Raw genomic sequence first — 12,726 nt, forward strand, 5'->3', positions numbered from 1 at the left:
ACTGAGTGACAGAAGGACAGATCGGATGTTCAGCTATGCTGAACACTCCGATCTGTCAGTCCCTGTCACTTAGGAGATCCGCCCGCCTGTGTACACAGGCGGGCGGATCTCCTCACTCGATTACCCGACGATCGGGGCAGAGCAGCGGCGATCACCGCTGCTCCTCCCCTGGCCCGACTCCCGCTGTGACTGAGCTGTGACCAGGTCTACGTCGCTGGACGGGATCGTGCCACATTGCCGCAGTAGCAGCAATGTGAGCAGGGTTGAAGTGGTTAAATTATATACCTTGTAATTTCCTCAGTCTTCCCTTCCCCAGTGATCAGTCTGCAACATTGTAGACTCCTGCAGACTAATGAGCTGGGGGTCTGCTGAACACTGGTACTAATGAGCTGGGGATCTGCTGAACACTGGTACTAATGAGCTGGGGGTCTGCTGAACACTGGTACTAATGAGCTGGGGATCTGCTAAACACTGGTACTAATGAGCTGGGGATCTGCTAAACACTGGTACTAATGAGCTGGGGGTCTGCTAAACACTGGTACTAATGAGCTGGGGGTCTGCTGAACACTGATACTAATGAGCTGGGGGTCTGCTGAACACTGGTACTAATGAGCTGGGGATCTGCTAAACACTGGTACTAATGAGCTGGGGGTCTGCTGAACACTGATACTAATGAGCTGGGGGTCTGCTGAACACTGATACTAATGAGCTGGGGGTCTGCTGAACACTGGTACTAATGAGCTGGGGGTCTGCTGAACACTGGTACTAATGAGCTGGGGATCTGCTGAACACTGGTACTAATGAGCTGGGGATCTGCTGAACACTGGTACTAATGAGCTGGGGATCTGCTGAACACTGGTACTAATGAGCTGGGGGTCTGCTGAACACTGGTACTAATGAGCTGGGGATCTGCTGAACACTGGTACTAATGAGCTGGGGGTCTGCTGAACACTGGTACTAATGAGCTGGGGATCTGCTGAACACTGGTACTAATGAGCTGGGGATCTGCTGAACACTGGTACTAATGAGCTGGGGGTCTGCTGAACACTGGTACTAATGAGCTGGGGGTCTGCTGAACACTGGTACTAATGAGCTGGGGATCTGCTGAACACTGGTACTAATGAGCTGGGGATCTGCTGAACACTGGTACTAATGAGCTGGGGGTCTGCTGAACACTGATACTAATGAGCTTGGGGGTCTGCTGAACACTGGTACTAATAAGCTGGGGTTTTGCTGAGGGGGGGGTACTACCGAGCTGGGGTTCTACTGGGTCCCTTTAAAACAAATAGATAATCAATGCATTTGCCAAGCTTCAAAAAAGCATCAAAAATGCATCAGAAAAGCATGTTGAAGCGGTAGGTGCTTTAATGTGTGTTAAAAGTCGAAAAAAGTGTAAATGAGCCTTAAAGCGGAGTTCCACCCACTTTTTTCTTCTTTTTAATGTTTGTTTTAAGCATTGCAAGCGCTTTTCCAAATGGCTATTTTAAATTTTTTTTTTTTTTTTGTAATAAAATAAAAATTTTCTTCTTTTGTCTGCTGCATTTCCTGGTGCCTCCGCCTAGGCGATTACATCACTAGGCGATTTGCAAGGGCTGCTGGGATAGCGGCATCATGTATCCCAGGAGTCCTTGCAAATCCCCTAGTGACGAAATCTCGCGTTATTTCCAGACTGGAAATGACACGCACGGGAGAATCGGGATGTCATGATTGACATGTTGCTATGGCAACGTGTCAGGAGAAAGGATCACCGCATTGTGACATTACTGCGCAGACGCTGGTGCATGCTGGGTAGCCAATTGCATCTAATCCTGGAAATAAATACTAGAGGGCTTCAGATGCCCACAGTGGACATGGACCCTGCCAGCTTCCGATATCAAGGTAGTTGTTCTTTATTTAAACTGAAACAAAAAGGAATACACTATAGACACCAGCTAAATGTGGCGTATAAAGTTGATCAAATTTCAGCGGAGTTAAAAAAAATAAAAATAAAAAATTTGATTTAGGGACTGTAACTTCGCTTTAACCACTCTACAACTGCCTGCCGCAGTTATACATACATACAGACCCCATGCAGACCTTTCTGTAGTGCACTCCCATACAGACCTTTCTGTAGTGCACCCCCATACAGACCTTTCTGTAGTGCACCCCCATACAGATCTTTCTGTAGTGCACTCCTATACAGATCTTTCTGTAGTGCACCCCCATACAGATCTTTCTGTAGTGCACTCCCATACAGACCTTTCTGTAGTGCACTCCCATACAGATCCCATACAGATCTTTCTGTAGTGCACCCCCATACAGATCTTTCTGTAGTGCACCCCCATACAGATCTTTCTGTAGTGCACCCCCATACAGATCTTTCTGTAGTGCACTCCTATACAGATCTTTCTGTAGTGCACCCCCATACAGATCTTTCTGTAGTGCACTCCCATACAGACCTTTCTGTAGTGCACTCCCATACAGATCCCATACAGATCTTTCTGTAGTGCACCCCCATACAGATCTTTCTGTAGTGCACCCCCATACAGATCTTTCTGTAGTGCACCCCCATACAGATCTTTCTGTAGTGCACTCCCATACAGACCTTTCTGTAGTGCACCCCCATACAGACCTTTCTGTAGTGCACTCCCATACAGATCCCATACTGACCTTTCTGTAGTGCACTCCCATACAGACCTTTCTGTAGTGCACTCCCATACAGATCCCATACAGATCTTTCTGTAGTGCACCCCCATACAGATCTTTCTGTAGTGCACTCCCATACAGATCCCATACAGATCTTTCTGTAGTGCACCCCCATACAGATCTTTCTGTAGTGCACTCCCATACAGACCTTTCTGTAGTGCACCCCCATACAGATCTTTCTGTAGTGCACCCCCATACAGATCCCATACTGACCTTTCTGTAGTGCACTCCCATACAGACCTTTCTGTAGTGCACTGCCATACAGACTTTTCTGTAGTGCACTCCCATACAGACCTTTCTGTAGTGCACTCCCATACAAATCCCATACAGACCTTTCTGTAGTGCACTCCCATACACACCTTTCTGTAGTGCACTCCCATACAAATCCCATACAGACCTTTCTGTAGTGCACTCCCATACAGACCTTTCTGTAGTGCACTCCCATACAGACCTTTCTGTAGTGCACTCCCATACAGACCTTTCTGTAGTGCACTCCCATACAAATCCCATACAGACCTTTCTGTAGTGCACTCCCATACAAATCCCATACAGACCTTTCTGTAGTGCACTCCCATACACACCTTTCTGTAGTGCACTCCCATACAAATCCCATACACAGCTTTCTGTAATGCACCCCCATACAGACCTTTCTGTAGTGCACTCCTATACAGATCTTTCTGTAGTGCACTCCCATACAGACCTTTCTGTAGTGCACTCCCATACAGACCTTTCTGTAGACCTTTCTGTAGTGCACTCCCATACAGATCTTTCTGTAGTGCACTCCCATACAGATCTTTCTGTAGTGCACTCCCATACAGATCTTTCTGTAGTGCACCCCCATACAGACCTTTCTGTAGTGCACTCCTATACAGACCTTTCTGTAATGCAGTTTGAAGAGTTGATGTCACTTTCTTTCTGGATGTTTGTCCTCAGGGAAAGTTGTACCTGCCCTGACTAAGGAGAAGACCGAAAAGCAGAATTTAACTATACAATTTAGCTAATAATTTCTAATTTTAAGAATGTTCGTTTGATTTTCAAACGGGTTCAAATTGATGTTCCAGCTTTAGTGATCAGATGACCGCAGGTAACTACAGAAAAAAAAATAAAAAGGTTTTGAAATGGCAACTTCTCTGTTGTAGCCATGTAAGACGGACAAAATGATTTGTCAATAACGTTTGGGTCATTCCATATAGAGAATAATGCCTTCCCATCTACAACTTGTACTTTCATTGCACTCTGTGATAAAATGTGTCTTTCTTTTGCAGATTTTGACAAGCTTTCTTTCTTGCAGTTGTTTCCCAGAGATCAGAGCTGCATCAACATCATGTTAACATTCGAGTATATTGTACAGCTTTGCCAGAACAAAGATGGCGGATCCCCAATCCTGACTAAAGCAGAGCGTACAGGTGGGAAGATCAATATTACCTAGGTGCAAAGCCTATAAAGTAACCACTTGCCGACCAGTCACGTACCTGGTACGTCACCGTTCTTCAAGTGGTTGTCCCCCCCCCCCCCCCCGGCTAATTGGTCAGCTGAAAAAAGTCGGGATGGGCTTTGATTGGCTCTCGGCTATAGTAACCCGGAAGCGATGACCTGACATCACTTCCGGTTTTCTCGATTGTAAATGACACCATTTTTTAAAAACTCAAAATCATTTAAAAACACAGATCTTGGTGTTTTTTGAATGCTTTCAAGGGAAGAGGAGGGATTTGGGGTTTATAGACCCCAGATTCCTCCATAAAGAGTACCTGTCACTGCCTATTGCTGTCACAAGGATTTTTACATTGCTTGTGACAGTAATAAAAGTGATCAAAAAATGTTTTTTTTTTTAAAAGCAACAGTGTGACAATAACTAAATTAAATATAAATAATATAAAATAAATGTATAGTATTTATATATATATATATATATATATATATATATATATATATATATATATATATTATACTCCATAAAGAGTACCTGTCAGGTGCCTATTGCTGTCACAAGGAGATGTTTACATTTCTTGTGATAGTAATAAAAGTGATCAAATTTTATTTTTTTTCTTTTTAAAGTAAAAATGAATAAATGAAATATAAATAATATAATTTTATAAAATATATATATATATATATATAAAATATAAACTGTCACGTGCCTATTGCTGTCACAAGGAGAGGTTTACATTTCTTGTGACAGTAATTAAAGGGATCAAGATTTTTTTTTTTTTTTTAAAGCAACAGTGTAACAATGAATAAATGAAATATTAATAATATAAAATCATTTTATAATATATATATATATTATACTCTCTAAAGAGTACCTGTCACGTGCCTATTGCTGTCACAAGGAGATGTTTACATTTCTTGTGACAGTAATAAAAGTGATCAAATTTTTTATTTTTTTTTAAAGCAACAATGTAACAATGAATAAATGAAATATAAATAATATAAAATCATTTTATAATATATATATATATATTATACTCTATAAAGAGTACCTGTCAGGTGCCTATTGCTGTCACAAGGAGATGTTTACATTTCTTGTGATAGTAATAAAAGTGATCAAATTTTATTTTTTTTTTAAAGTAAAAATGAATAAATGAAATATAAATAATATAATTTTATAATATATATATATATATATATATATATATATATATATATATATATATATATATATATATATAAAATATAATATATATTATACTCCATAAAGAGTAACTGTCACGTGCCTATTGCTGTCACAAGGAGATGTTTACATTTCTTGTGACAGTAATTATAGGGATCAAGAATTTTTTTTTTTTTTAAAGCAACAGTGTAACAATGAATACATTTAGGCTCCGTTCACATCTAGGCGTTTTAGGGCGTTTTTGGGGCGTTTTTCTGCTCTAGGATCAGCTCTCAAAACGCCCAACAAGACAAATCCTATTCATTTCAATGGCCCCTGTTCACATCTGAGCGTTTTGACGCTGTATACAAAACGCCAAACGCTCAAAAAAGTACATGAGCTTCTTTTTGGGCAGATTACAGGCGTTTTCCATTGATCTCTATTCAATCTAAAAACGCCTGCACAAAAATCGCGGTAAAAATCGCGGTAAAAAACGCCGCAAAAATCGCGGTAAAATCGCGGTAAAAAACGCGCGAAAAACGCTACGCTCAGGTGTGAATGTAGCCTTAAATATAAAATAAACAAATACAAAATATAAATAAATTATATAAAATAAGAAAAGCAAAAAAAAAAAAAAAAAAAAGCGCCAGTGCCCCAGTCCCCCCTGTGCTTGTGCGCAAAGGCAAACACATGCATCGGTCCCGTAGGCACACAAATAGCGACCATCCCACACATGAGGTTTCACCGCGAGTGTCACATCATGGGCAGAAATTCTAGCACCCGATCTGCTCTGTAAATATATATATATTTTTTTTATGTAAATCCAAATCTGAAATGGTAAATCTAAAGTGGTAACCTCTAAAGGCTTTTAAAGTGTTGCCTATGGATAGTAAAATTTACATTGTGTCGCTGTTGCGCAGTTTTAAATCGTGACAGGTTTGGTATCTATTTACTTGGCGTACCATCATCTTTTATATTTCACTAAAAAATTGGGTTATGTATTGTGTTTTTCTTTGCATTAAAATTCAAAAGTGTATTATTTCCCACAAAATTGCGTTTGAAAAACCGCTGTGCAATTACTGTGTGACATACAAATTTGCAAAACCCACCAATTTATGCTCTATGGCAGGGATGTGCAAACTGTGGCCCTCCAGATGTTTCAGAAGTACAAGTCCCATGAGGTATAGCAAGACTGACAGCCACAAGACTGACACCCAGAGGCAGAGACATGATGGGGCTTGTAGTTTTAGAACAGCTGGAGGGCCACAGTTTGCACATCCCTGCTCTAGGGCCTCTGCTTTGAAAAAAATATATAATGTATGAGGGTTCGAAGTAATTTTCTAGCAAAAAAAAAAAAATATTGTTACATGTGAAAAAAAGTGGCAGAAAAAGCCTGATCCTTAAGTGGATATACAAGCTTGCCTGGCCTGTATTATGGCAGCATTATTACAAAATAATCATATGTATCAGGTGCTGGAGACAGGCAGGCTCCAATCCAATCTGCCTGTCAAATACAGTTTTAACAGTTTTCACTGTGCACCAAAAGTTCAAGGAATTGAGCTCTTAACGACCGCGCGGCAGGTCGGCTCTGTCCCGCAAAATGCCGTAACTGTATATCACTTTGCAGGACCGCTAGCAGGGGGGGCGCACGCACTCATTTGTTACAGGGTATGCCGATCAGCGGCCGCCGAGCACTGGAGATCGCTCCCCATGGAGACAGAACAGCAGTCTGCCATTGTAAACACAGCAGACTGCTATTCTGTCAGTGATGAACACAGGGATACTGTGTTCTTCTTATTTATGAACACAGGTCTCTGTGTTCATGCAGCAAGCCCATCCTCCCCACAGTTAGAAAGCACCCCCTAGGGACACATTTACTCCCTTTCATTGCCCCTGATGTAAACCCCATTCCTGCCAGTGTCATTATTACAGTAACATTGCATTTTTGACACTTTTGGGGGGACCAATGACATTACTACAGTGATCAGTGCTAAAAATATGCCCCGTTACGGTAATAATGACACTGGCAGGGAAGGGGTTAACATTGGGGGTGATCAAGGGGATTAAATGTGAGCCTAGGGGAGTGATTCTAACTGTGGGGGGCGTGGCTTCTGAAATGAACATAGAGACCTGTGATCCTATATAGAAGGATCACAGGTACTCTGTGATCATTCCAGGGAGAAGAACGGTCAGCTGCGTTTACAACAGCTGCCCGTTCTTCTCTCTCAGCGGGGAACGATCGCGGGTCTCAGGCGGCAATCGGGGCCGCCTGTCGGCTGCATCGGCTTCCCTGCTGACGAGCGGGGATGGGAGCACGCCCCCTGGCCTCCCGAGAGCGAGCGCTGTACATGTACGGAGATTCGCCTGGGAGCGGCTGCCTGCCTGCCGCAGTACATCTGCGGCGGGCGGTTGTAAACCAATTAACAAAAGTACAACTTGCTGCATTTTTTTTTTGCCCAGGACTTATTAAAATGTGTAAAATGTGTAAACACAGCAGAATGTCCTAATATAAATACAGATTTTCAAGTTTTAAAATAAAAAATGCACTGGAGCTTGATGAAAACTCGTCAAAAATGCATGTAAATGTATTTCTCTGTCGCTCATTGACAGACGCAGTCCTCCTTGATTAATATCAACTCGGGTTATACTGCCCTCTACAGGAGTAGGACTAGACAGGAAAGAAAACGTTCTGGCCACACCTTAGGGGCAGTCCCAGAGGGTATATCCTCTCTCTCTCTCTGCTACAGCAAGTCAGTTTTTTTCTGTCTAGTTAGGAGTAAGGACCTAAGTTCCTTGCTGGGATCTTTTTGGTCCTGGCAAGATTTTTTAGAAATACTTTTTTAGGCAGCTTTTCTTCTCCAGTGTTCCTGTGAGATCTTCAAGCAAGTACGCTGAAACTGGGCGACGGGCTGGATGTTGAGATCCAGTGGTCACCCCAGTTCAGCCTACGAGCGCGTGCAGGCCATAGCTCCGCGCTGGGTCGGCCGCGACATAGTCCCACTGGACGGGGACTGACCTTGCGAGTTAAACGTCTCGCCTGGACGCCAATGACCAACAGAGTCACGGCGTCCGTATTGGTCGACATCCCCCCCACCCCGGTGGAGAGGGGTTCTGTCAGGAGTTGGCGCCCGCCTGGTTCCGGTATGGTAAGTAAGATGTTCCCCCTCTCCACCTGTCGGGTTTGTTGGTGGACGCGGGCCCCTCTCTAGGATGGATGGACGTGATCCTAGCAAGTGTCATTGATCTATAGTCCCTATATGACACTATAAGGGAGATGACTGAAGTCAGTGGCAGACTGCTAAAAGGCATTACTATTAAGGTATAGAGGTATCTTACCTGACATAATGTGTATACAGGCCGATGCCTATGCCTGGATTACCGCATCCGCAGGTCGCCATCCTTCCACAAAGCCGGACACCTCCGCAGGCCGCACAGCCTCCCGCAGGCCGAGGACTACCTCCCGCAGGCCGCACAGGCCGAGGACTACCTCCCGCAGGCCGCACAGGCTGAGCGCACACCTCCCGCAGGCCGCACAGGCCGAGCGCACACCTCCCGCAGGCCGCTGCTACCTTACAAGCCGCCGCTATCCTCCGCAGGCCGCCGCCATTTTCCCCCAGATCTCACGGGGCCGCCATTTTGGCATAGCCTCGTGTCTCTAGCATGGGGGCGGCCATGTTTGAGGTGACCAAACACCTCGAGGAGCAATTGGGAGGCGTCGGAAGGCGTGTAAAGGGGCGGAGCCGCCTCTTTTACCCGGGAATGCAAGCCAGAAGACTTCCTGTGTGTACAGACAGTGCTGGAAGCAGGTTGTATAGAAACTTCTGAGCATCAGGTGGTGAGCCTTGGGATCTCTCTCTCTCTCTCTCTCTCTCTCTCTGTAGGGGTCCTAAAGCAGGTAACACTGTGGGGCGCTGCTGCGCTGGGGGACTAAAGGAAAAAAAAAAAAAAAAAAAGTTTTATTTTTTGATTGCAATTAATTTTTTCTGGCAAGTGTCTTGTATAATCATGGACCCTGCCACACATGTATCCCCACCTGATCCCCTCGAGGTGGCCGCAGGACCCTCCAGTGCCTCACAGAGTATTGATGCATTATCAGCAGTTTTGGAGTCTTTGGTATCCCGGGTGGAGATGGCCTGTCAGGGACGGGGGTCAAGAAAGCGACCCCCGCCTACCCCTATTTCATCTGATACTTCAGGTTCAGATTCTGAGATGGTCATTGCAGCTGCAGGTCCCCCTGCTGGGGCTGTTGTCTCGGGTAATGTTCCCTCAGATAGTGAGGAGAACGGTACTACCTCCGCCATAGCACAAGAAGAAGCATTGGTGGACGCACTAGTTGTGTCTGTCCGGGAAACCTTAAGACTTGAGGTTACACCGGCAGAGGTAACCGAGATGGAAATTCCCTTTGGTACTAGTAAGCCTACCAAGACGGTGAAGGTTTTTCCCTTACCCAAATGTTTTGGTAATAAGATTAAAGAGGAATGGGATCATCCGAAACGAATCCTTACTATTTCCAAACGCATTGCTAGACGCTATCCGTTTGAGGAATCCCTCATTAAAAAATGGACGGTACCACCAGTGGTGGATCCACCGATCTCCAGACTAAATAAGACCACTGTTATCCCGTTGGAGGACGCTCCGTCCTTTAAGGATCCGGTGGATCGAAAAGTGGAAGCGGAGTCCCGCACTGTTTTTTCCCTGATAGGGTCAACCTTTAGACCAGTGGTTGCCATTGGTTTAGTTTCACAAACATTGACAGAATGGGCAAAATTGTTTCGCCATGACTTAAAGGGGAGAAGTATACCCCAGGCAGCGTCTGATTTGATGGAGCAAATTATACAAGGACTACAGTTCGTCTGTGACGCAGCCCTGGATGCCACTCCCTTGTTAGCGCATGCATCGATATCAGCAGTAGTCCTCAGACGTGTGCTGTGGTTAAAGTGTTGGTCGGCGGATCAAGGTTCCAAGAAAGCTTTGGCGAATCTCCCCTTTCAGGGGGATCGCCTATTTGGGGCCACCCTAGATGAGATCATAAAGGATGTCACTGGGGGCAAGAGCACTTTTTTGCCGCAGACTGCTAAAGCTAAAGGACCTCGTAACAGGCGAGGACCTTTCTTTTCCGCTCATAAAAGGTTTGTTCGCTCCGCTGGGGCGAGCGTGAAGGGCAAAGCCCCTTCAGGAGGTTTCAAAAGGCGCTGATCGGGTAAACAAAAGGCCGACTCAGCCAAACCTGAAGATAAGGCTAATACAGCCTGAAGGTGCGCCCCCACCCAGCTCAGGGGTGGGGGGACGTCTTCACCGGTGTTCAGATCCAGGGCTTTCCTGAATCCCGGACTAAAGGGTTCAGGAGATCATACGATCAGGATACAAGATCGAGTGTCGATCACTTCTACCGGTGCGATTCTTCCCTTCCAACATTTATATGCTACAGGGAGCGGTAGTTCCCATTCCTTGAGCAGATCGTTTTCTTTACCTTTTCCAAAGATCATTCCCAATTCCCTCCAGGAATCGGATCCGGTTGAGCGAGCGGACCAAGGAGTCTCTGGTCCGGTGACTTCGGTCTCTAATGCTCAGCCAGGAGAAGTCATCACATCCGATAGGAATCAAGTTTCTGATAAATGTGTGGGAACCGAGAGCGATTAGACTTTGTCTGATTGCCTGGACCAAGCAGCTCTAGGGCAGCCCGGTTCGGATCCAGTCAGACAATGTCATGTTGAGGACTTAGGTCGATCACCAAGGATTTCACCATCTGTGTCTTCATTAGGGCATCCCGAAGGTGGATCTGTTGGCATATCGGCTCAACAGGAAGGCGCGGAGGTTGGTAACTCGCGCCCGCGATCCTCTAGCGGACGCAGCAGACGCGCTGAACGCCCCGGAGGGGCAGTATCAGCTATTATATGTCTTCCCCCCCTCTCAAGTTGCTGCTGAGATTTCTCCGCAGGATAGAGGTGGAGGGAACTCCAGTTATCCTGGAAATTCCGGGCTGGCCTCATCAAGCCGGGTACGCCGACTTGGGCAGGCTAGTCGCGGACGCTCCGTGGAGACTTCCTCTCAGGGAGGATCTGCGGTCTCAAGGACCGATCTTCCATCGTGCTTTACAGTCGCTGGTTTTAACGGCCTGGCAATTGAGACCCAGGTGCTGAAGGACAGAGGATTGTCAGCTTCAGTTATTCCTACTCTAATTAAAGCAAGGAAAGCGACTTCCAGCAAAGTCTATTATCGCACATGGAAGACTTATATTGCGTGGTGTGAATCTTTGGGATTTCCCCCACGTACCTATTTGGTGACCCGAATTTTGGCTTTTCTGCAAAAGGGGGTTGAGCAGAAACTATCCTTGAGCACCATCAAGGGTCAGGTTTCAGCCTTAGCAATCTTCTTTCAGAAGCCGCTGGCTACTCATTCCTTGGTGCGGAATTTCATCCAGGGGGTGCGGCACTTGGCTCCGCCAGTGCGCACGCCCGTACCGCCCTGGGATCTTAATTTGGTTTTGTCGGTTCTGTAGAAACCTCCCTTTGAAAATATCAGGGAGATTCCCTTGCTTACATTATCCCAGAAGGTGGCCTTCTTGGTGGCTATCACTTCTGCACGCAGGGTTCAGAACTGGCTGCATTATCATGCCATTCCCCATATCTAGTGGTTCATAGGGATAAGGTAGTTCTTCATCCGAAGCCATCCTTTCTTCCTAAGGTGGTTTCAGATTTTCATCTGAATGAAGATATTGTGCTACCTTCCTTGTGTCCTAAGCCCAATCATCCTCGAATGTGCGTTGCATTCCTTGGATGTAGTTCGGGCAATCAGGGTATACCTGAAGACTACGGAATCGTTCCGTAAAACGGATTCACTTTTTGTGATCACGGATGGCCCCAGAAAGGGGTTGCCTGCATCTGCCGTGACTATCTCCAAATGGATTAGACAGACGGTGGTACAGGCTTATTCTATTAAGGGTCGGAATCCTCCGTTCCCTGTTAAGGCGCACTCCACTCGAGCGCTCAGTACTTCCTGGGCCTACCGCCATCAGGCGTCAGTGGTCCAGGTTTGCAAGGCGGCTACCTGGTCGTCGGTGCATACCTTTACAAAATTTTATAAAGTTGATGTGATGGCATCGTCAGATGCCTCTTTTGGCCGCAAGGTTTTGCAGGCCGCAATTTGAGGAGACCGGTGGTCTACCTCGAGGGTTTTTTTCCGTTGGAATTTCAGTTGAGTCTCACCTTTTGATTTGATGAGCCTTTAAGACTTCTAGTTGGCACCGGTTGGGCCTTCTAGATTGGATTTTGATTTTTTATCCCACCCCTCATTTGTGGCACTGCTTTGGGACATCCCGAGTTGTTATTAATCAAGGAGGACTACGTCTGTCAATGAGCGACAGAGACAAATGGATTTTTGTAAGATCTTACCGTAAAATCCTTTTCTCTTAAGCTCATTGACAGACGTAGTACCCGCCCCTCTGTTTTTGA

General features: G+C 45.6%; 1 protein-coding gene across 2 annotated transcripts in view; it reads left to right on the top strand.

The window, feature by feature from the left end:
• Positions 1-12,726, top strand: part of SZT2 (SZT2 subunit of KICSTOR complex) — a 355,341-nt gene that overhangs the window by 74,878 nt on the left and 267,737 nt on the right. For both annotated transcript variants that reach the window (XM_082264795.1, XM_082264796.1), the window contains exon 20: positions 3,977-4,091. In XM_082264795.1, the coding sequence (XP_082120921.1) occupies positions 3,977-4,091 (115 nt within the window). The remainder of the gene's footprint in view (positions 1-3,976; positions 4,092-12,726) is intronic.

The sequence above is a fragment of the Pelophylax lessonae genome (assembly GCF_965119305.1).
Source record: "Pelophylax lessonae genome assembly, chromosome: 8".
Taxonomy (NCBI): Eukaryota; Metazoa; Chordata; class Amphibia; order Anura; family Ranidae; genus Pelophylax; species Pelophylax lessonae.